This window comes from Asterias rubens, chromosome 19, assembly GCF_902459465.1.
Source record: "Asterias rubens chromosome 19, eAstRub1.3, whole genome shotgun sequence".
Lineage (NCBI taxonomy): Eukaryota > Metazoa > Echinodermata > Asteroidea > Forcipulatida > Asteriidae > Asterias > Asterias rubens.
In genome coordinates, this window is record NC_047080.1 from 8,177,306 (window position 1) to 8,200,124 (window position 22,819).

The 22,819-nt window shown below is 38.5% G+C and overlaps 1 protein-coding gene across 1 annotated transcript in view; it reads right to left on the reverse strand.

Annotated features, from left to right (window-relative positions):
- Positions 1-5,571: 5,571 nt before the first annotated feature.
- The window catches only part of LOC117303345 (gamma-aminobutyric acid type B receptor subunit 1-like), a 40,738-nt gene continuing 23,490 nt past the window's right edge, over positions 5,572-22,819 (reverse strand). The window contains exons 4-10 of the mRNA XM_033787512.1: positions 21,715-21,847; positions 15,167-15,310; positions 13,636-13,834; positions 10,024-10,151; positions 9,189-9,317; positions 7,872-8,009; positions 5,572-6,983 (exon numbers count right to left, since the gene is read on the reverse strand). Of these exons, the coding sequence (XP_033643403.1) occupies positions 6,702-6,983; positions 7,872-8,009; positions 9,189-9,317; positions 10,024-10,151; positions 13,636-13,834; positions 15,167-15,310; positions 21,715-21,847 (1,153 nt within the window). The 3' untranslated portion in view covers positions 5,572-6,701. The remainder of the gene's footprint in view (positions 6,984-7,871; positions 8,010-9,188; positions 9,318-10,023; positions 10,152-13,635; positions 13,835-15,166; positions 15,311-21,714; positions 21,848-22,819) is intronic.

The following is a 22,819-nucleotide window of genomic DNA, read 5'->3' on the forward strand; positions in this document are numbered from 1 at the left end:
GTTTTGCCTCAGCATTCCCCGCTCAACTTTTAATCAGGTTTTATATTTACGGTATGTAAACAATTATGTTATTGTTCGATCCGTATGTGTATATTTTGTATATTTGTTAGAACTTTGGACTAAAAAGAGAAGATAATAGTTTCATTCAGAATTGATCTGAGTCTGGGGTCATTGCACTGCAGGGTGACAAACTTTTGCATCCAGCCAAAACCAAAATGACGATACAAGCATGAATGTGAGATACATGAAATCAATATTAATGAGAAAGATAGTATAAAATTATCCTTTGAAAAATAACTTAAGATGGCTGCCACTGCTGTTAATTGTTCCAGTGCATCATCAAAGCCACAATTTCAAGAAATATTTCCTTGATCTGCTCCACCACCAGGATTGCTTTTTTGGTCTTTTGGTTTTCTATAAAAAAAAGTTTCTGTCACCCTATTTGGACCACAACCAGATAAATCCAGGATAAAAATAAGGCGTGCAAATGGTTAGTTTGCATCGGGACTGGCATCCTGTCCGGGGGAATATTACTCTCGGTCTCTGTGCCAATGAAACCGGGTTATACACACCGGTGTCGTATGCAATTATGTCCTCTATGCAATAATTTAGATTGGTTTATTTATTCAAAAATGCCATCGCAGCATACCGCTGAATAGCGGCATAATTTACAATAATTAAAAAAATATAACATTAGTTATTAAAAAGCTTTACAATAGAAAATACATAGTGAACATTTGATAAAAAAAAATAAAATCACAAAAATCACAAAAGCAATGGCCTGCCAGATATGTACAAACAGGTTCACTACATTTGTATACATTTAAGACCAGAAAATTAAGCAATTATATTAACATGGTTTTAGGAGTTCAGGAGCTTGGTGAGGTAGGGCAAGGGGCTGTTTTGGAATCTTTTGGTGTTGCAGTGAAACATACCAAACCGTGCTCGTTGGCGGAGTTGCATAGATGAGTTGTTTACAGAAGCAGGGAACCAGAGGACATCATTTGCAAGTGCAATAATGTCCGCCGGACGGTTTTGCATATGCAATCGTGTCCGCCCGGAGGCTGCTGCATAATGCAATTGTGTCCGCCTGGACACAGTTGTGTCTGCCCCCGTGCAAAACCATCCTTGCAGTAAATTAAACACCCTTGGTCGACGGAACACGTTCGCCACTTTTTTTACGAGCATGTCAATTATGACATGGGAAATGTTCGGCCGTTGGGTATTCGCTGCAATCATATGATGCATGTACGTAGGTTCAGTGCATGTTCAGTCATGTACATGTCCGCCCGCCGGACGGTTTTTGCATAGTCCCGGACGGACACGATTGCATATGCAAAAGTGTCCGGACCGGACAGTATTGCATGGCGAACACAATTGCATCCGACACCGGCCTGATTAGCCATATATTGGCTTAAGACAATGTTTTACTTGTCGTTAGCATGCTGTACCATGGGAGGAGGAAACCTGGTAGACCGGCACTTACTTACACCGACATTCTTAAAATCGACACAGGACTTGAATCAGCAGATTTCAAGTCAGCAATGGGGGACAGAAAGGCTTGAGGAACCATCGTGATTTGAGGACACCACTCGACTTATATCTAAACTATTGGGGGTAGCGCCAGAGCTCTGTGTGTTGATATTATCTTGACTACACATTCTCTCACAAACAAATGAAGACACAGTAAAACACAATGTTTGTTTAAGTAACATACTGTTATCTTTATTTCTGTATAATAATAATGGATTAAATGGACATGGGTAAAGTATAATTCATAGTTGACTTGAGACTATAGCTCTTAGAGACTTGATACTTTACTCCAAGACTTGAGACTTTTCTTGAGATTAGTAACAATGATTGATACTTGACTTGAGACTAGCCCTAAGCAACTTGAGACTTTACTCCAATACTTGATACTTTTGAAAAGCGTTTGAAACAGTTTGTTATGAAATGCATATGGTTAGAAAGATATTTTAAAAGGAGAATATAATGATCCACACAAGTATCACTCAAAATTGCACGGTTTTCATTTTACGTCGCGAACTAACACGGTCGGCCATTTATGGGAGTCAATGTTTTGACTCCCATAAATGACCGACCGTGTTTGTCGACGAGGTTAAACGAAAACCACGCAATTTCGAGGCATATTTGTGTAGATCATTGTATTCTACTTTTACATCTTTCTAACCATATCGATGTTATAACAAACGGTTACAGGACGCTTTTCAAAGACCAACTCGACCGACCCAAGGCAACGTGTTCCTTTAATGGAACTCTGCATAATTAACATTGTAGGAAATTGAGTATGGATACTTTTGAAACATTTGTTACTGATACGACCCTCTTCATTGTAGATAAATCTTAGACGAAAACGTTTTTTAACAGGGTAAGAAAATTAAATTAACCTGAGAAACTAATACTGTTCATAATTCAGGTCCCCTTAAAGTAATTTAAATTTCTAAGGCAAGATTCTGTTTGATTAATTTTGTCTACTACTCAAACACAAACACAACAAAACCTGTCGACTGGAAGATTTCAAGAAAGCCCCCAACGGCAAGATTCAATTAAGTTTAAATTATCATCTGTAAGCAATTTTTTGATGAAAGTTTTCTTTTTAAGTATTAATAATCGAGGCATACTAGACTAATTAATAAAGAATTTAATAATGAAAGACATTTTTGTTGTTTTTATTTTAACTTTCAAACAAATAGAGCCTAATTTACACACTTAAAAATCACACATAAAATTTATAATTTTCTGTAGACAGTATGGACTAAAATTGTTGACACAAAACCTTGAATATTTCATAAAATATGTGTCCAGGGGCCAATTTTATAGAGCTGCTTAAGCACGAAAATAGCTCGCTTATTTTACACATGTTAGGCCTACTGGCCAAAATTTCATGCCATATACATTGCTTATGACTAGTATTTAGCTGTTGTTTACTTAGCATAACAATTGAGTGGAGTCTTGGCCGGTAATCTGATTTTACTAAGCAATGAATTTTTTGCTTAAGCAATGAATTTTTTGCTTTAGCAGCTCTATGAAATTGGGCCCTGGGGTTCACAGCATGCAAATCTTTTTCCAGATCAGAGTTGGGTCTTTTAGCTGAGAAGCTCAACAGGTAGCTAGCTGTAAACTTCATCTGGTTTCCTTTCAACAGCACCAATATTAAGTCATGTTGCTGAAAGGTTACCAGACTAATGTTCTTTCCAGCCCATAGAGTTATCTATAAGAACTAGAGGGCGCACTGTTGTTGGACGAAGTACTTGATATCGGTACTTGGACACTTGTCTCGTACTAGAGTAGATGGCCCAAGTACTCATACTTGAGTACTACATGGCTACCCTCGGCCACTCTGGTACCTGGCAATACCTGGGTCGATTTCACAAAGAGTTAGGACGAGTAACTCGCCCTAACTTAGGATTAATCTTAAGGTCTGCATGCTACAGTGCAGGGTTGGGACTCGTCCTATAAGTCCTAAGATTAGTCTCAAGTTAGGAAGAGCTTGGTAAATTTGACGGCAGATCAGTTTGACTGAAAAGTTCTTGACTTCAACACTTCGCCTTAAATCAGAAGTTGACTTTTGATGTAAGACTTTTACAGGTTGTTTTTAGATAATTAAAGGGAAGGTATACATTTGGTAATCACTCTTAAGATTAATACCAATAAAAACTTACTTGGTTCTGAAGTACATTAGCTTTCGGTGGAAGAAAGCATTTTGAGAATCAATTCACTTCGAAGTAAATGTGGTTATGGATATAAAATATATAAAATGTTATCCCCAAAAATGTGAAATCTGAGAAATGTTACGTTGCTCAGATTATCAAATTACGAATTATTCTTCCTACGCGGACATAACCACTCCAGATTTTCTGCGATATTTAAACAAAACTTTGAAAAAGAATTTTCACAGGTTAGTTTTATTCTATATAATCTACATTTATATAGGATTAAACTTATTGAATGGTCAAATAAAACAAATGTATACTTTCCCTTTATATATATACAGGTTCACCATGATCAGTTGGAAGGGGTGTTTGGGCCTTCCCTGCATCGCTGGAACCGACATCGGATGTGTTCATTTACAGGCCTTACCAACCATGCTGGCATTGATGTCACTTAAAGCCACTGGACACTATTGGTAATTGTCAAAGACCAGTCTTCTCACTTTGTGTATCTCAGGATATACACAAAATAACAAACCTGTGAAAATTTGAACTCAATTGGTCGTCGAAGTTGCGAGATAATAATGGAAGCAAAAAACACCCTTGTCACACAAAGTTGTGTGCGTTCAGATGCTTGATTTTGAGACCTCAAAATCTAATTCTGAGGTCTCGAAATCAAATTGGTAGAAAAAATTACTTCTTTCTCGAAAACTACGTTACTTCAGAGGGAGCCATTTCTCACAATGTTTTATACTATCAACAGCTCTCCATTGCTTGTTACCAAGTAAGTTTTTATGCTATTAATTATTTTGAGTAGTTACCAATAGTGTCCACTGCCTTTAATCCTAAAAAGATTATTCCAAAAGGATTATCCGCAACTATTTCATTAAAAAAGAAGAAAAAAAAATCTTTTTTACAGGTCTCTTCAAAAGGACATATAACTTTTTATAAGAAACAAAGGACATCAACTAAAAAATCAACTCATTTTTTTGGTACAACAATGATACAATGATATGATGCATAAACCTTATACTGATTTCATAAATTTACATATCTTGAGTATAAAATATGGAAAACATTAGGGGGCGAACAAATTTACACATATTTATATAATGTAATAGAAGTAACATGATTGCTTTAAAATATCTCTACAATGATAGTCTGGATTCTTTCTCTCTTTTTAAAATGTTTATAAACCTGCTAAGCAGAAACTATAACCACTAATCAAAACTTTGCGGGAACTGCTTACCTGCAATGTGCTGGTAACCCGCGTTACTGCTATTTAGCAAGAATTGTCCTTGCTTCAGGTTTGTTTGGTTAGCAGATTTATAAAATTGAGCTTTGTAGACCATAGTGTGCAGCTGTATGTGGAGTATATATGTATTATATAAACACAAACCTGGGCCCAATTTCATGGCTCTGCTTACTGCCAAAATCTACGCTTACGATCACGATTCCCTGCTTATGTGCAAGCGCCAAATTTCTGCGCTAGCCTTGTAAGCGTAGAATGCCTGCGGAGTACGCACACGCAGAAGCCAAAACTTGAGCTTACGGTAAGCAGAGCCATGAAATTGGGCCCAGATGGCATAGCTAGTGGTCAGGAGCACCCGGAAGTAAGGGTAGAGGATGCTGCCACCTTCACTCACCTTATCCCAGGTCTGGAATTTCATCTTTGAGAGGGCAAGGCCATTTTCGTTTTGCAAAGGGCACTTCTATTGGAAAATCTTAAAAGACTATGGGAACTTTTGAGGGGGCCCTCCAAGGCAAAGACCAGGGGCAACAGAGGCCATGACCTCTGTGTAATTCCACACCTGTTGTCTTTGGGAATCTTAGCATCCATTTGAGACACTGGCAATAACCACAACCCAACCATGATCGACTTGGCGCACCCCCCCCCCCCCCCCCCAAGGTGGTGCCCAGGGCCTGGGCCCTCCTAGCTATGCCACTGCACACACACAACTTACATAACAATTTTTCTGTCTTAATAAGTCCTTTAATAAGTCAATCTTAGAACTGATGATGTCACAGATTATTTATCATTGTTTGCCACAAAATAAAATCCGCCAGAATCCCGGTTGTGAGTTATCCCGACAGGAATCCCGCCGGAAACACAGTATGAACTCCCGTATGATCCCAGTGTGGACCTGGTTTAATTTTCTATGGGGATTCGGTAAACAAACTGCGAGGTCATCAGACAGGGGTCTACTACGGTCGTTCAGTTTTGTTTTGTTTATTTGTCAAGAAGACTCAAGATGACTTCAAGGAATGGATGCTTGACCACACTCCATTGGACTGTCTGCTGCCACCATAAGCTCTCTGATTCATAAACCATTCATCTGGTCTCAAATTTCATAAAGCTTGTAAGCACAAACAATCACAGCTAGAAAAAATCTTGGTGAGCAGAATTCTATAAGCAGAATTTCACGCTTAGGAGCTTCATGACATTATGCCATATAAAATGCAAAGAAGCCGTAACAACACAACCCAAACTTGCGCTGGTATCCATGTCTAAATATTCCTTGGTTTAACTGCGAACTTGTTTGTCAGGCATGATCTCCTACATGACAGTGTTCCCCTGCATACAAATGATCCTCGTCAAACGTCCTATGTTGATGTAGTAACTTACACTTTCTCCCCTGATCTTAGAACAGCATGCTTGAATCCTAAAACAAACCAGCTTGCATCGTGTCAGTCAAACACCTCCAAGGACATGGCTCTTCTTTCTCCAGGTGGGTCGTATAATTTGTTGCTTTTCCACATCCTTCAGTGAACCTCACAATAAAGAGAGTGTTTTTCATATCCACTGATTGTTGCTTTTACTCAGAGAACAAGTTTTAAGAGAGGGTGTGTGTGTCACGACACGCCCCGCATGGAAAGCACTTCAAAGCATTCAGAAGTATGAACAAGTGTGTGTACAAAAAAACGTCCGGCGTAGAAACTCCACTCTTGACGTCAGTCCATCTTGTCGTCTCCTTCCTCAACCACAATAGTCTCCATGGGGATCCACTGTAGTTGCTTTCGCCCCTGGCGTCAAATATATGTTTCTGAGAACTCCTCCTCCGACGCTGCAGAGTTCCGGTGACCCCTCGGCAGCGAGGCGGAGAGGGCTGAGCTGCCGACGCCCACCGAGACAAATGCACTGTCCTCGCAGGACATTGTCGGCGGGGTGAGCTTGTCCGGCCCAAAGGAAGTCCGTGATCGGCGTCCCGTCGAGGGGCTGCGTTTTTGGAGTTTCGGGGTGGAAGTCGGTGAGGGAATGTTTCTTGTACGCTGTGTAATGAGGTCTCCGAGCTGTCTTATCCGCCTCTCTCTCTACACGCAGGAAAAACAAAAACAAATACAAAAACTGTGAGCTCATCCAAGGCAATTTTTTGTTATCTAAGCCAAGGTACTATCCATGGGGTCTGTAAAGTTTTATCAATGGGCGTCCATCTTTATATTTTTCTTCCTGCATTCAAACAAATGTCACCAAACTGAAAGAATCTGACACATCGTTATCAGGCCTGTGGTTGATCCACTCTACGCACCTGCATCACTATGACCCATCCTGTCGTAAGGTGCAAATAAGGCATCAGGTCTGATATACCAATCGGTCTCCCCTCAATCTTCTTTGAACTTGTGATACTTTTATGCAGTTTAGAATGACCTTGTGAACCAATGATTCATTTGAAATGGAATCGCGTCAAAATACTTGCATTTCGACACAACATTTTGGGAGACTTCTCAGTTCTGGGTTCAATTCCAAAAAGCTGTTAAGCACAGAAAGTACTGCTTGATAAATTTTCTTTTGCAAGGCAAAACTTGAGTAGGGCACCAGTCACAACAATGTAAACTTTATGTTATGTTGCTGGATGCTAAATTGCTTGATGAAATTGTAATCTGGGTTCCTTCGCCAGGTTCCTTCTGAATGGCCATAATAGTTACTTACTTCTGCAAATTGTCTTTTGATTTCGAAATGGCCAGAATAACTTACTTCTGCAATTTGAATTTTTGAATTCTAAATTGGCATAATAACTTACTTCTGCAATTTGTCTTTTGATTTCTAAATGGCCATAATAACTTACTTCTGCAATTTGAATTTTTGAATTCTAAATTGGCATAATAACTTACTTCTGCAATTTGTCTTTTGATTTCTAAATGGCCATAATAACTTACTTCTGCAATTTGTCTTTTGATTTCTAAATGGCCATAATAACTTACTTCTGCAATTTGTCTTTTGATTTCTACGTTATCTGCCGACAGTCTCTGATGTTTCTCCTCATCTTCTCTACTTGGAGCCGCTAGACCCGGCATGTTTTTGGTGTACACCCCATCCGGATTCTTATGGATGTAAAGCATCTGTTGAAAGTGTAAGAAAACAAAATTGATGAAGTAAGAACTTTTCGAACTTAAGGTTTGGGATTAAAAACATGTAGCCAGCTTTCTGGTGTGGACGCCAAGCCAATTTTTGGTCCCCATTTTAGGCTTCAGATTACTTTAGTTTCAGAAGCATTACTAAAAGAAATGGTTCTCAGATTTACATTTTGGCCCATAAAAACTTGTATCTTTTTAAATATCCAAATTACAGCAAAGGTGTATCAGAATGCTTTATCCTATCAAAAGCTGCTGTAGGCTGCTTACCAGATATTTGTATTTCCATAAATGTTAAGAGTAAGTACCAAACTTATACCTTCCCTTTAAAGACAGTGGACACTATTGGTAATTGTCAAAGACCAGTCTTCTCACTTGGTGTATCTCAACATATGCATAAAATAACAAACCTGTGAAAATTTGAGCTCAATTGGTCGTCGAAGGTGCGATATAATAATGAAAGAAAAAACACCTTGTCACACAAAGTGTTGTGCGTTCAGATGCTTGATTTCGAGACCTCAAACTCTAAATCTGAGGTCTCAAAACCAAATTCGTGGAAAATTACTTCTTTCTCGGAAGCTATGTCACTTCAGAGGGAGCCGTTTCTCACAAAGTTTTATACTATCAACCTTTCCCCATTACTTGTTACCAAGTAAGGTTTTATGCTAATAAATTATTTGAGTAATTTCCAATAGTGTCCACTGTCTTTAAGAGTGATTACCAAACGTATACCTTCCCTTGGGTAAAGTATAAAAACTTACTTGTTGAGAAGCAGACTATCTTGAGGTAGGATATCCTTGAATAGGGTCTGGATAATTGTTCACCCCCCAAAACAACATTTGAACCTGAGAAACGATTCATGCAAGAACAGTTTCTCAGATGTCTGAGAGTCGGTGTTTGTTCGCGAATGATGCGGACAGAGATGCGATTGCTACCCGCTATCAATTCGCTATTAAATGTGGGTGGATTTGGCATTCTTGTGAAAATACCCTGACAGATTTTTGCTGTTTTCTCAGCAAGTGGACACTGTATTCACACACCTTGGTGAACAGGAAAAACACAAATAATATTCAAAATATTAAGGGAGGTTTGTTTATGGTTAAGGGCTTGTTTTTTCTCTCTACCCTATTCTCGCAGTTTTTTTTGTTTGAGCCTAGGCAATCTTACCTTTGGGACAAAAATTAAAATCAGCGTAATAGATGAGCAGAAGACGACTGTGAGGGCAGCAAACCCAAAGACCGCATCCTGTTGACTACGAATAATGATTGTTACTGGAGCTGTAATTATACACAACACCTCGAGGAAGAAAAACGGGGGGAAAAAAATAGGAAGAAACAAAAATCAGTTTTATTTTTCAATTGTGGAGAGAATAAAAAAAACATTATTTCAGTGACAGTTTTATTTTAACGAGAAATAAAATCAGCTGTTGCAAAATGCTAAACGACAAAAAAAAATCAAAAAAGAGTAAATAGCCTGTCACAGATTTTAGCCTATGAGACAGACTCCCCCAACTTTTACTTGAGGTAGAAAAGGCAAGACCATGCTACAGTTCGGCATGATGCTAGGTCAGATTATATTAAAATCTTGTTACTGCTACTTTAATAGATTTGAGAAATTTAAAAGCTTTTATCTAAGGTATTGCACGAAAAATATCTGCCAATGAAAAGTGGTAGTTAATGAACATATTTAAATGGTGGGTATGGCCCAGAACCTATCCCCTCCCAACAATGTGATCAAAGTGCACAAATAAATGGTTTGACGAGTCAAAAACCCACAACAACAAAAAGAAGGGAAAAAATGATGTTTTTGCCCTACAATCCCGGGCATATCTCGTTGGGCCCTCCCCCCCCCCCCCCACGGCTCCCGAGCCCCCTTTTAATGTTGGCTCTCCTTGCGCAGTCTTCACCTAAGCATTTTGGCCAGGATTGTAGCTTGCCCTGCCCAACTGTGACAATGTCTAGATCTGAGAGAATTACACTTGCTTAGGAATGGTGATACTTACTGCTACATTATAAATTGCCATGCCGACGTATCTAGAGTCGTTCAGATCCCTGACGGTCATGTTCCTCGTCTCGTATGCTAAGAACAACCCAAATATAAGCAGAAGACCATTGATGGCATACAGGATACCTGCAGAGAAAAAAAAAAGAAAAAAAGGGAAATAAAGAACACTTCTGGAGCAAACTGGGCCAAGGTGTACGGTTCCCGCTCTTTCCAATATGCAGCAGTTCAGTTATGGAACAGTCTTCCAGAGGTCGTCAAACAGGCTGAGACTTAAGAACAATTCAAAACCCGGTTAAAAACATATCTGTTTACTTTGTACAATAATTGTTGATTTCCTTTTACAGCGCATAGGGTCCTCACGGTATTATGCGCTATATAAGAATGGTTTTATTATTATTATTATTATTATTATTATTATTATTATTATTATTATCATTATTATTATTATTATTATGTCAGACCATTAAGTCTGGATCGTACTTCCTGCGGAGGCAATACAAATTTTGACGTCACAAGTTCGCAATAAATAGTTTGAAAGAGTTGAAATGTGCTCAACTCCTGCGAAACATTCGCTGCGAAAACAGCCCAGGGGCATTGGAATTCAAATCGCATTCACATTCGCAGGTTGTTTGAACCGGGCTTTACTGTTTAAAGGTTTTATACAGGATTAGTATAAGAAATTTTACTTTTAAACTGCTCTGTATAAGCAAGAAACCCTTTCCGATTCCACTAAGTGTTTCTTTGATCCTGTTCAATTGCACAATCCCATGGAGGCTGCTGCTGTATAATGAATACTTTTCTGCGTTATAAAATATCACTCCCAAAAACGATCGTCACAAACAAAAGGTCACGAGCCTGAAAAACATAGGTCTGACTCTGCACCCTCACTTCAAGTCATCCCAAAACGACCCTCCAGAACATAAGTAAATAAATGCTGCATGTAAATCACCCCTTCCACTAAAAAATCCCCTGTCTGATAGCGTAATGCCCGCCACTCATGCTTGTTTATAGAAGAATGTTCAACCGTCGGGTAATTCAAGTCAATCTTGACGGTCGGGATCCTGCAACCTTAAACACTGCCCAAACAATTGGCAGCGGACAAGTGCCCTCCAAAAATATCAGTGTCAACTTATGTGCGTCGTACATAAATAGGTCAAACATGGAGTGCTACCCCATGGCCTATTTAATTCTGACTCTCCCCGAATGAGTGAGTGTTGACTTTCAAAGTGCTGTTTTCCCCGTAAGACCTCGGAGGGGGAGGCGGGCAGTCACATGATCAGGGCCAATCTACGGCAGAAGTTCTTCCCGTGATGATAACACAAAATAAGGCCAACAGATTTCTGAGCAGTTCTGGTTAAAGGTACTCTACTGGTCCAAAAGAATGAAACACTCTTCCACATCAAATCAAGGATGCTCAGACTTTTCTTATTTTTAAGAAACTGCTCAAATGTTATCTTTTTTAGCAAGTGTATTGTAATTAATTTCATGTAACTGTCTTGAGTGCCTTTGATGTTGATTTTGTTGTTGATTTTGGCACTATATACAAATCATTTCTGATACTATACAGAATTGGTAAGAATAAAAAAAATTCAGGTCTGATAGCTTACTGATTATGAAGTTCATACTAGAACCATTTTTTTCTGTGAAATATTTCCCTCTGAAATATTCGAGAAAATGAATCTTAAAAAAAAAAAAAAAACCTGCAACAGCTGATTTCGGTTGTTAACAAGAACAAAGGACAATGAGTTTACTTGCTAAAAAACTGGCATGGATCTATTACTATTTTCTCTTGACTGACACAAAAGATTACGTTTTTTCTCTCTTCAGGTTTGTTGTTTCACAAATGTGGTTGATCACAACTATTTTATTCAGCTCTACTAGTACTGTATAATACCTTTAAAGGCAGTGGACACTAGTGGTAATTACTCAAAATAATTATTAGCATAAAACCTTACTTGGTAACGAGCAGTGGAGAGCTGTTGATAGTATAAAACATTGTGAGAAATGGCTTCCTCTGAAGTAATGTAGTTTTTGAGAAAGAAGTAGTTTTCTGAAAGCAAACAACTTCGTGTGACAAGGGTAATCTTTTTCTTTGATTAGTATCTTGCAACTTTGACAACCAACTGAGTTCAAATTTTCACAAGTTTGTTATTTTGTGCATTTGTTGAGATACACCAAGTGAGAAGACTTTTCTTTGACAATTACCAATAGTGTCCAGTGTCTTTAAAGAAAAAAAAAATTGGTGTAATGTTTTTGGATAGAGTGCTATTTTTAATCTGTGTCAACCTAGATATCTGACTAATTATGAGTGTGTCGTTGTTTTCTTAATGTGTCCGAGGCACATCAGGAATGTTTTCATTATGGTAATTTGAAAAGACATCGTCCGATCAGTATGCATGTGGTATAATGTTTGGACTGTGATGCGCTGGGATGGAACACTCATTGCACTTTCGATGAATACAAAAACATTTGGAATCGACAGCGAACGCTTTTATCCTGGGTACTGTTTCATAGAGCTGACGATGCCGAAGAATTTGTTGTGCACTAAAACTCGCTTAGCATAAAGTCTCCTGACGATGACTAGAGCAAGCTAGTCGAAACGTTGAGACCAATCCAAGAACTGACTCCACGGTAGTACAGTTAATTACGATCATATAAGCTAAAGTAGTAGTCCCAGCCTATTTCTATACCATCCGCCCAGTTAATAGTTAATAAGCAGGACAGTTCTTTTCAGAACTGAGAAGTCTCCTGAACACCCGAACAATGTACTCCGTGGTAGTAGAATAAAGCAAGACAGTTCTCTAAGAACAAACTCTACCTGGCAAGTTGATACACACATGGTGTTAACGCAAACCAAATATATAAGGTTACAAGAAAAGAAAAAAAAACATGTTATGTGTATTGTGTTTGATTGGTTCCCGACCGTTTGATGTAGAAATTTGTTAAGTAAGATTTTGTGCCTTATCATCTTTTTTTAAATATAGCAGGCAGACCACAAAAGTAGATAGTAGATGTGCTTATTATTATTATTATTACATTTAAAAAGGGACTTGATTTGTGACTTGATTAAAGCAAAAATGAGTAAAGTCAAGATTTCATTTTGTCGATGAGGTTTTTGAAGGAAAGTGACTACTCAAGAAGCTCTAAAAATTTCTGAAATTTTCCATTCGGATGTGGGTTCCAACATTTTTGGCGAAAGTGAAGTGGTTAAAAGTTACTTACAATTTTAAAGGCAGTGGACACTATTGGTAATTTTCAAAGACTAGCCTTCACAGTTGCGTTGGTGTATCTCAACATATGCATAAAATAACGAGATAATAATGAGAGAAAAAAACACCCATGTCACACGAATTTGTGTGCATTTAGATGGTTGGACTGAGACCTCAAGTTTTAAATATGAGGTCTTGAAATCAAATACGTGGAAAATAATTTTTTTTCGAAAACTATGGCACTTCTCACAATGTGTTTATATATCAACAACCTCTCCCCATTACTCGTCACCAAGTAGGTTTTTATGCTAATAATTATTTTGAGTAATTACCAATAGTGTCCACTGCCTTTAAAGCAATGTCTAAGAATAACCCAGATAGGTCAGAAAAATTCCACTTACCCAACCAGATGGGTAAATGTGTAGCCTCACAGTGCTCCAGCTGGGGTTGGATCTCCAAGTCTTCTTCGTAAACTTCTTCTTTAGCAAAGTCCTCTACCAGACGGTACAGTGGATCGATGGTCTGCCACACCGTCAGTAAGACAATGTCCACTAGGAGTAGGACGCCTATCATCAAGTTCATCTTCCACACTTCTACTTTCTGTTTAGAGAGGAACAACATATAGAACCGCTTAAGTAGACAATAATGTCAAATACTTGTCTGCTAGGCAGAAATGAGCAGGATACCAGTCACAAATTGTGTATGTGTGGTAGTTTAATTGGTAACCATGTTCTGTTAAGCAAAATTTACCTCTACCAGAGTAGGACACCTATCATCAAATTCATCTTCCACACTTCTACTTTCTGCACAGAGAGGAACAACATCAGAGAGCTCAAAAGTTACGGACCCAAATTCATAGAGCTGCTTAAGCAGAAAATATTGCTTAACAATTGTCTGCTAAGCAGAAATGAGCAGGATACCAGTCACAATTTTGAAGTCCTCTACCAGACGTTGGGTCAATGGCTTGCCACACAGTCAAGAGAACAATGTCCACTAGGAGTAGGACACCTATCATCAAATTCATCTTCCACACTTCTATCTTTTGTTTATAGAAAGGAACAATTACATCAGAGCGCTTAAGTTGGGGGCCTAATTTTATAGACCTGCTTAAGCAGAAAATGTTGCCTAACGATTGTCTGCTAAGCAGAAATGAGTAGGATTCCAGTCACAAATTGTGTATTTGGCATGGTAGTTTAATTGGTGACCATGTTCTGGTAAGCAAAAGTTTGAAGTCTTCGACTAGAGCAGGACACCTGTCATCAAGTTCATCTTCCACACTTCTACCTTCTGTTTATAGAGGAAAATCATCAGAGCGCTTAAGTTGTGGGCCTAATTTTATAGAACTGCTTATAAGCAAAAAATGTTGCCTAACAGTTGTCTGCTAAGCAGAAATGAGCTGGATACCAGTGATAAATTGTTTATGCAACATAGTAGTTTGGCTGGTAATGCTATTCTGGTAAGCATTATCTGTTACGCTCAGCTGCTTTTCAAATTTACCCAATCAGTTTCCTTATGGTTTATTATTTGATATCAAGAACATAAGTTCTATGAAAAATGAATTTGTGACTCGGTCAAGCACAAACCTGACAAATGTGTGCGACCATGAGTAGGCGTTAAAAACACTTACGCATGTTGAATGAAGAGTTACCTTTCTAAAATTACAAAGCTATACAGTTAAGATAAATCTTACTGCTTCGTAAAATCAATTCAATAAAGCTGTTAAGCAGAAAACACTGCATAGCAAATTTCTTTACTATGCAAACAATAATAGTGGGCCACTAGTTACAGAGATAACCTTTATACAATTTTGGCTGGTAACCAGTTTCTGTGAAGCAATTATTTGTTGGTACTCGGTCCATTAACAGCGGCCCAACACATAACCATGCTGTGTAAGACTCAGACTCCTCACAATGTTAATGGCATAACTCTCACCTGTAAACTGATTTTCCTTCTCCTCCTTCGTCCGTCTTCACTTTCCGATTTCTCCTGAGTGACCAGACTGTGCATCATCCAGATCTTGCTGAACATGGCTCCGTAGCCCAGAGAGAACGCAATAGTAAGAAGCCAAGAAACCGACTGTAAGGAGTAACAAAAAATAAGGAAGTATGAAAGCCTGATCCCAACTCTCATCATGTCCCTCCACTGGCTCCCGTTCTGAAGACGACTGATTTTAAAGGAGCGTTATACAGAGTTGGTAAGAAACAAAAATCGTGAAGATCACAGATTTACATAAAACTTACACGTTCTAATGATGATGATAGTAGAAAACATCCCTTGAAATATTTCTGTCTGAAATGTCATAATTGATGAGAAAAATGATCTAGTTTTTCACTATTTTGTCATGACCCAGGTTGTCAGTTTATGTATATGGTGGATTACATAAAGTGCTTACACTGCCAGCATCAAAACCAATTCTGTAATGTTCATTTAAGATCTTGACTTTAGTACGCAAATCCATTCGTAGAAAAATCTCCTTTTTGGAGAAAATCCAGATTGTAGTTGCACTATTTTTCAAACTGCCGTTTCAGAGTCTGCTTACTATTTTGAAAACAAAAACTTTGAACCCAAAGAAAGCTGACTAACTTTTGTACAGAAACAAGATTTTGCATCAAGATCATGTGAAGTGAATCGGGTTTAGCATTTTCATTCCCACGCAAAGCATATTGTAAATGATATAATGGAAAGATCGGACACCTGAATTCTGGCTTCAAACACGGACAAAGATCCCTTAGGGGGGGGGGGGGGATGATCCGTGTTTGCTGACCTCTATATTCATGCAGGGCACACCAATACAGCATCACAATACTTGTGATGAGCTAGATGAGACGTAATTCGATAGGTACCAATTGACTTGTGAATGTATTCCATCAGGTGAGCCCTGGTTCACGAGAGAGACGGAAAGTCACGCTCAATGTCTACACCGAGATGATTTATTTGTAAAGCTGACTAGTGCAAGAATTTCCCCCGCTCAGGGATTGATGTCCGGAATGCTGTTAAACAATGATGGTCATTGGTATAGATTGCTTAGCAAGACCACAGGACTGGGCCCTATTTCATAGAGCTGCTTAAGCAGAGATTATTGACAATTGTCTGCTTAGCGGAAACGAACAGGATATCAGTCATAAACTGTACATGTGACATGGCAGTTTGGCTGGTAACCTTATTCTGGTAACTATAATTTTGTTGTGCTTAGCTACTTTTAGTGCTTATTGAAGTTTGGCCTTGCAAAAAATTCAGCCTACTTTTAACAATTAGATTCCATGGCAAAATACTAGCTATTAGCTTCTGTTAATTGGGTTTTCCCTTTTCCCCCTCCCCGTTTGTACAGTTCTTGCATAACTTTTAAGGTTACTAATTTAACTTCTAATTTTTAATTTTTTTTAACTCTTTGTTGTTATTCCATGGTGCTTTCTCAATTATCATTATATTTGTTACCTTCTATTTACTTGCACTTCTGGTGATGCTGGAATAGGATTCGTAAAATTTGTAATAAACTATTAATGAACTATAAAAACAGGTTCGGTTCAATGTCCTATAAAATAAGCTCCCCTCCACCCCTTAAGGAAATATACCCGATGGCAGTACTTTCTTACAAGGTGAAGGGCGCTGATTGGCAGTGGGGGAAACTCAAGACATAGGATAGGGGGACAAACAAAACCTGGAGGTCTGCATAAAAAAGATGAAAAATAAAGAGGAGTAAAAACAAAAATGCCAGCGGCTTAACTACATGCAGGTGAACATGCCAGCTTAATCAATGGTTGGTTGTTAGTGACGCCAATTTCTTCCGGAACACGTAAGTCTGAGACAAACTCAATATGCGCACACAAACATGTTAAACCCTCTACCTCTTTCTTTAAAAAAAAAACTCTCCTGTTTTTCTCTTTACCGGGGACGGAGGAAGGGGGGGGGGGGGGGGTCGCAAAATAGTTCAATTGACCATGAGGTAATTTCATTAAAGATCTTTTCCTCTGCATTTTTGTTTTCTTCCTCTTCTTCTTCGATGGATCAGATTTTTATCATTCTTAAAAAAAGAAAAATCGTGGGGAGATTAATTCCGCGCCATTTGAGCCGGATCCCGGAGAATGGATAAATAATTCATCCGCAGAGTACATCATTCTCCAATTAAATCTAACCATGGGTTGCTTTGATTATTTCGGCCGAGTTGACACCGGGGCTTTATTCAAACGAAATCATCCTAGGTTTGAAATAACAAATCGTTGATGGTTAATCTGTTGTTAATAAATATAGTCTGAACTTATACAATTTATAGGCAGAAACGATGGACCAGAAGCGCTTATGTTGAGGGGGGGCAGAGGGGTTGGTTTGCCCGAAATTTCACACAAATAGAAACACACATTCTATGCATCCATGTAGAGACATAGTTCTTTCCTTTGTCACTGTAGTTAAGAACCTCTATTAGACTTTGTACACAAAATTGCTTGTGGAACAACCCATGCCTCTTTAGCATTTCTCTTTGGAGACCCTTTTCTGTATTTTGTTTTTATCTGAGCCCAATTTCATAGCGCTGCTTAACAGTAAGCAAATTTGCGTGCTTACTGTAGCAGAAGAATTTGCTTAAGCCTTAGCGTATTTCACAGGTTAGCAGAAAAATTGGGCGGCCATATTGCTTGTTTACCGTGGATTTGCATTGTGATGTCATTTATTTTCGTGGCATTTATTTTCGTGTGCTTACGGTTAGCAGCGCTATGAAATAGAAATTGCACAGTAAGCACAAAATCGGCCGCCAAGCAGCGCTACGAAATTGGGCCCTGATCTCCATAAGGTATAGTGATTATGAAATGAGCGATACAAATTTGTATAAGGGCACACAGCATACAGTGTAAAATGCTGCTTAAAAATCTCACAGCTTTTTACAATGAAGGGAAAATGATGCATTGTTTCCTGAATTGTAATCCTTTGCTAATAAAGTACAATTCGCCTTGTTGAGATATGGCGGACACAATGCTACAACACTGTAAAGTTGTGGTAAATTTGTGCGTATTGACCACAGAAATAGAACGTATGTTATTCAGTGAAGTGAGCATTTTAGGTGATGCGGCGTTTACACATAAACCTAATGACTACCAACATGGTGAGCGTGGCATCAGTCGCGGTGTGTGACGCGTGCGTATCACGGGAGCTATTCTCCCTCCAAACAAAAACACCCATACACTGTGTAAATTTCCAAGCGTCCGTGCATCAATCTTGAAAGGAAACTGACTGGGTAAACTTAAACTAAATTGGGATTGAACAAAAACAATTGACCAGAGTGGGATTTGAGCCTGTAACCTCTGGACTATCAAGCTGGCATATTATAAGATAGCCCATCAATGGAGGTAAAAACAAATAATTGTTTATTGGAAATATAAAATAGTTTATAACAAACAAATTTTGTAATATAATAAAAGCGCCGAAAGATTCACATTTTATTTTGGAAAGGTAACTGTCATGATGGCAAGGTCAAGATTTCAAAGGGGAAGCACACCATTGTGGATTAGTACTGGTAGGTACTTTCTTTTTTATTTTAGGGGTTGAACAAAGCATTGACCAGAGTGGGATTCGAACCAACGACCTCCGGATTAACGTGCCGGGGCTCTACCAACTGAGCTATCTAGCTCTATGTTGGCGGTGTCCCTATTTTGCAATATATTTGTTCAGGGGTGCCAGTCAGAAGCCATACAACCGTTAACTCCCTGGCTACACGGCAGTTAACGGTTGTATGGCTTCTGACTGTAAAAAAAAAGAAAGGAAAACTCATACTACCCACTGGAGAACGAGTTTCTCAGAAAAATTGTTTTTAAATTAACAGTGCATCTTAGACAGGCTCCGTGCATGCGCATCCAAAAACATATTTGGATGAGTCACGTTTCTGACTTAAATCAGATCAAACAAAGTCCCTTTGCCAATCTGATAATTAATGTCGCAGATTGTTTGAGTAATCCGAACCGAGCTTTCAACCCTGCCCTTTCGTCTTTCTGACTACGGCGACGACATTATTATCGAGAAAACTTATGTCTGAAGACCAGAGTTGAGGAGACACCTTACTCTTTGGCTATCCGCAGGGAATTAATAAACCGTGGAGAAGTTATTTTAGTAAAGGTACAATGGATTGGTTTTCGGATAAGGATTTCTTTTCGAAGCACATTATAAGATAAAACCCTTTTCAAAATTGTTTAAGGGTACGAAACATGATCGGTAATGACAAAACAATTTGATAAATGTACGATTTTTACCTGGACTGACAGCTTACTTATTGAAACGTGATATTTTTGATATTGTCTCGAGAAATACTTCTATCTTAAATCTTGTAATGTGAGAGATAGCAATGAAATTCCCCTCCACTCCTAAACTCGACTCATACTTCAATGATTTGATTAAAAACAAGAACATGACCAAAGAGTACCTTACATATACATAGCAAAACCTTAAAGGCCCCCCCCCCCCCCAAAAAAAAAGTAAATGGCCTGATGTTTCGCAGAGTCGAAAACATGAAAACAATATAAATTCTCGATATTGAGAATTACAGATTTACTTTAAACACGTCATGACACGGCGAAACGTGCAGAAACAAGGGTGGGTTTCCCCGTTATTTTCTCCTGACTCCGATGACCAATTGAGCCTAAATTTTCACAGGTTTGTTATTTTATATATAAGTTGTGATACACGAAGTGTGGGCCTTTGGACAATACTGTTTACCGAAAGTGTCCAATGGCTTTAAAGACAGTGGACACTATTGGTAATTGTCAAAGACTAATCTTCACAGTTGGTGTATCTCGACATATGCATAAAATAACAAACCTGTGAAAATTTGAGCTCAATCGGTCGTCGAATTTGCGAGATAATCATGAAAGAAAAAAACACTCCTGTCACACGAAGTTGTGTGCTTTCTGATGCTTGATTTCGAGACCTCAAATTCTAAACTTGAGGTCTCGAAATCAAATTAGTGGAAAATTACTTCTTTCTCAAAAACTATGTCACTTCAGAGGGAGCTGTTTTTCACAATGTTTTATACCATCCATCTCTCCCCATTACTCGTAGTTAAGAAAGGTTTTATGATGATAAATATTTTGAGTAATTACCAATAGTGTCCACTGCCTTTAAACAATTGATGTAACATGGGTATGTACATAATGGGGCTGAAAAGCAGCCGAGAAGGATATTCATAAATGATTGTTTTTTTTTCCCGTTTAGAATATGTTTACTCTCATGTGAACTCAATTTCCATATTGTTAGAAAACAGTTTAAATGAATTTCAATAAAGATCACTTGTTGCTGTTTTTGTTCAAGCAGGATCGAATTTCATGGCTCTGCTTACGGCCGCTCTGCTTACCATAAGCAAAGAATCACTGCTTAAGGAGGCAGGGAATTTCGCAGGTTAGCCAAGCATTTCTGCTTCAAGTGCACAAACATAGTCCTCATTACTAGGCATTCTTTGCCTTTGCAGCTATAGCGCTGAAATTTGGCACTTGCCCTGTAAACAAAGAGTGGTGATCGCAAGTGCAGATTCAGCGGTAAGCAGATCCATGAACTTGGGTTCTGGGCCCAATTTCATAAAGCAGAAAATACTGCTTAGCAAATTTGTTTGCTGAGCAAAAAATGAGTGGGGCACCAATTGCAACAATGCAAAGTTTATAGAGTTTTGGCTGAAACCAGTTTCTGTTTAGCACAAGTTTTCTGTGCTTAGCAAGTTTTTATGCTCTCTATGAAATTGGGCCCTGCTCTTTAAGAAAGTGGATGAATTATGAAGACACCTTTTGGGAGGATATTTTCTATTCCGCTCCCTCAGGGTTTTCCTCCGCTTTTCTGAAGATTATAAAAATCCTTTTTATTATCAAGAATGAGAGGATTTGTGCTTCTTCTTTTCTTCGTTGATTTTCTCTTAATCTTACCCTACAGGTACTTAAACCTTCTACTTTTGACGTCAGTTGAGTGAATAAAGGTGGCATTAGATCAATGATATGGATTTCTTTCAATTTTTTTTCTGGTGTATTTTCATAAAGTATAACTCTCTGTGGTTTAAACAATGAAAAACTGCCTAGAGCAGCACTTACGTATTTACGTTATTGATGGCTCAAATTTGTTTTGTAAAACAGGAGGAAACGATAAAATCTTTTTAGTTGAGTAGGTATTTAAGTAGTATTCAAAGACATTTAAATAAGTTCAATACAGTGAATAAGTTGTGGTTTATGCTTAAAGTATTTGCCGTCTTCATTTGGTATCCTGTATCTTAAGTCAGGTCAATCAGCACGCATGGGAGATGCACCAGACTATAGGGAGTAACATGGTTTATACTTCCTGCAAATGCGATACGGATTTTGACATCACATGGCTGTTTTCGCAGCGAATGTTTCGCAGGAGTTGAGCATATTTCAACTGATGCAAAGTTGTGACATCAAAAGTCGTATCGCATTCGCAGGAAGTATGAACTGGGCTTTAGTCTGGTGCCAGTTTCAATGTAATGTACAGGTGTATATACTTACACTGCAGACCATAGGGAACTGTTCCTCGCTGACGTATTGGCCGTCAAGTCCCATAAGGAAGACACTCATCAGCCCAATGATACAGCCCAGGGCTGTCAGGTTATTAATGTGAGGTTGGGAGCAACTGATATATCTGCAGAGAGGTGGAGACAGTGAGTGTCAACAATGTTACTTAAAGGCAGTGGACACTACTGGTAATTACTCAAAATAATTCTTAGCATAAAGCCTTTCATGGTGATAAGTAATGGGTAGAGGTTGATGGTATAAAACATTGTGAAAAATGGCTCCCTCTGAAGTGCCATAGTTTTCAAGAAAGAAGTAATTTTCCACAAATTTGATTTTGAGACCTCAGATTTAGAACTTGAGGTCTCGAAATCAACCATCTAAACGCACACAACTTCGTGTGACAAGGGTGTTTTTTCTTTCATTATTATCTCGCAAGTTCGATGACCGATTGAGCTCAAATTTTCACAGGTTTGTTATTTTATGCATATGTTGAGATACACCAACTGTGAAGGCTAGTCTTTGACAATTACCAATAGTGTCCACTGCCTTTAAACATAATATAGAATGGTGCTATAAAGGAGAACAGGTGGATCGGAAAAGGTTAATAAAATTGATAGTAATAATAAGGAAAACTTATATAGCGCCATCCATGAACCATGCTAGGGCGTTTTAACAATTTAAAAAATCTTTAAAATCCTTAGAGAAAATACAGTCAAAAATAAAAGGCAGCACCTGTACACTAACAAATAACTAACAACAATACAATACTGGGCATTTATTTGGCGCTCCACATAGAACTCAGCCTCTCACAATCCAACACAAAATGAAACGGACAGAAAGAAGACCATACATTAAAGGAACACGTTGCCTTGGATCGGTCAAGTTGGTCTTTGAAAAGCGTTTGTAACCGTTTGCTATAAAATGCATATATAGAAAGATACTTTAAAAGTAGAATATTTTGATCCGCACAAGTATCGCTCGAAATTGCGTGGTTTTCCTTTTACTTCGTCGACAAACACGGTCGGCCATTTATGGGAGTCCAATTTTTGACTCCCATAAATGGCCGACCGTGTTAGTTTGCAAGGTAAAAAGAAAACCA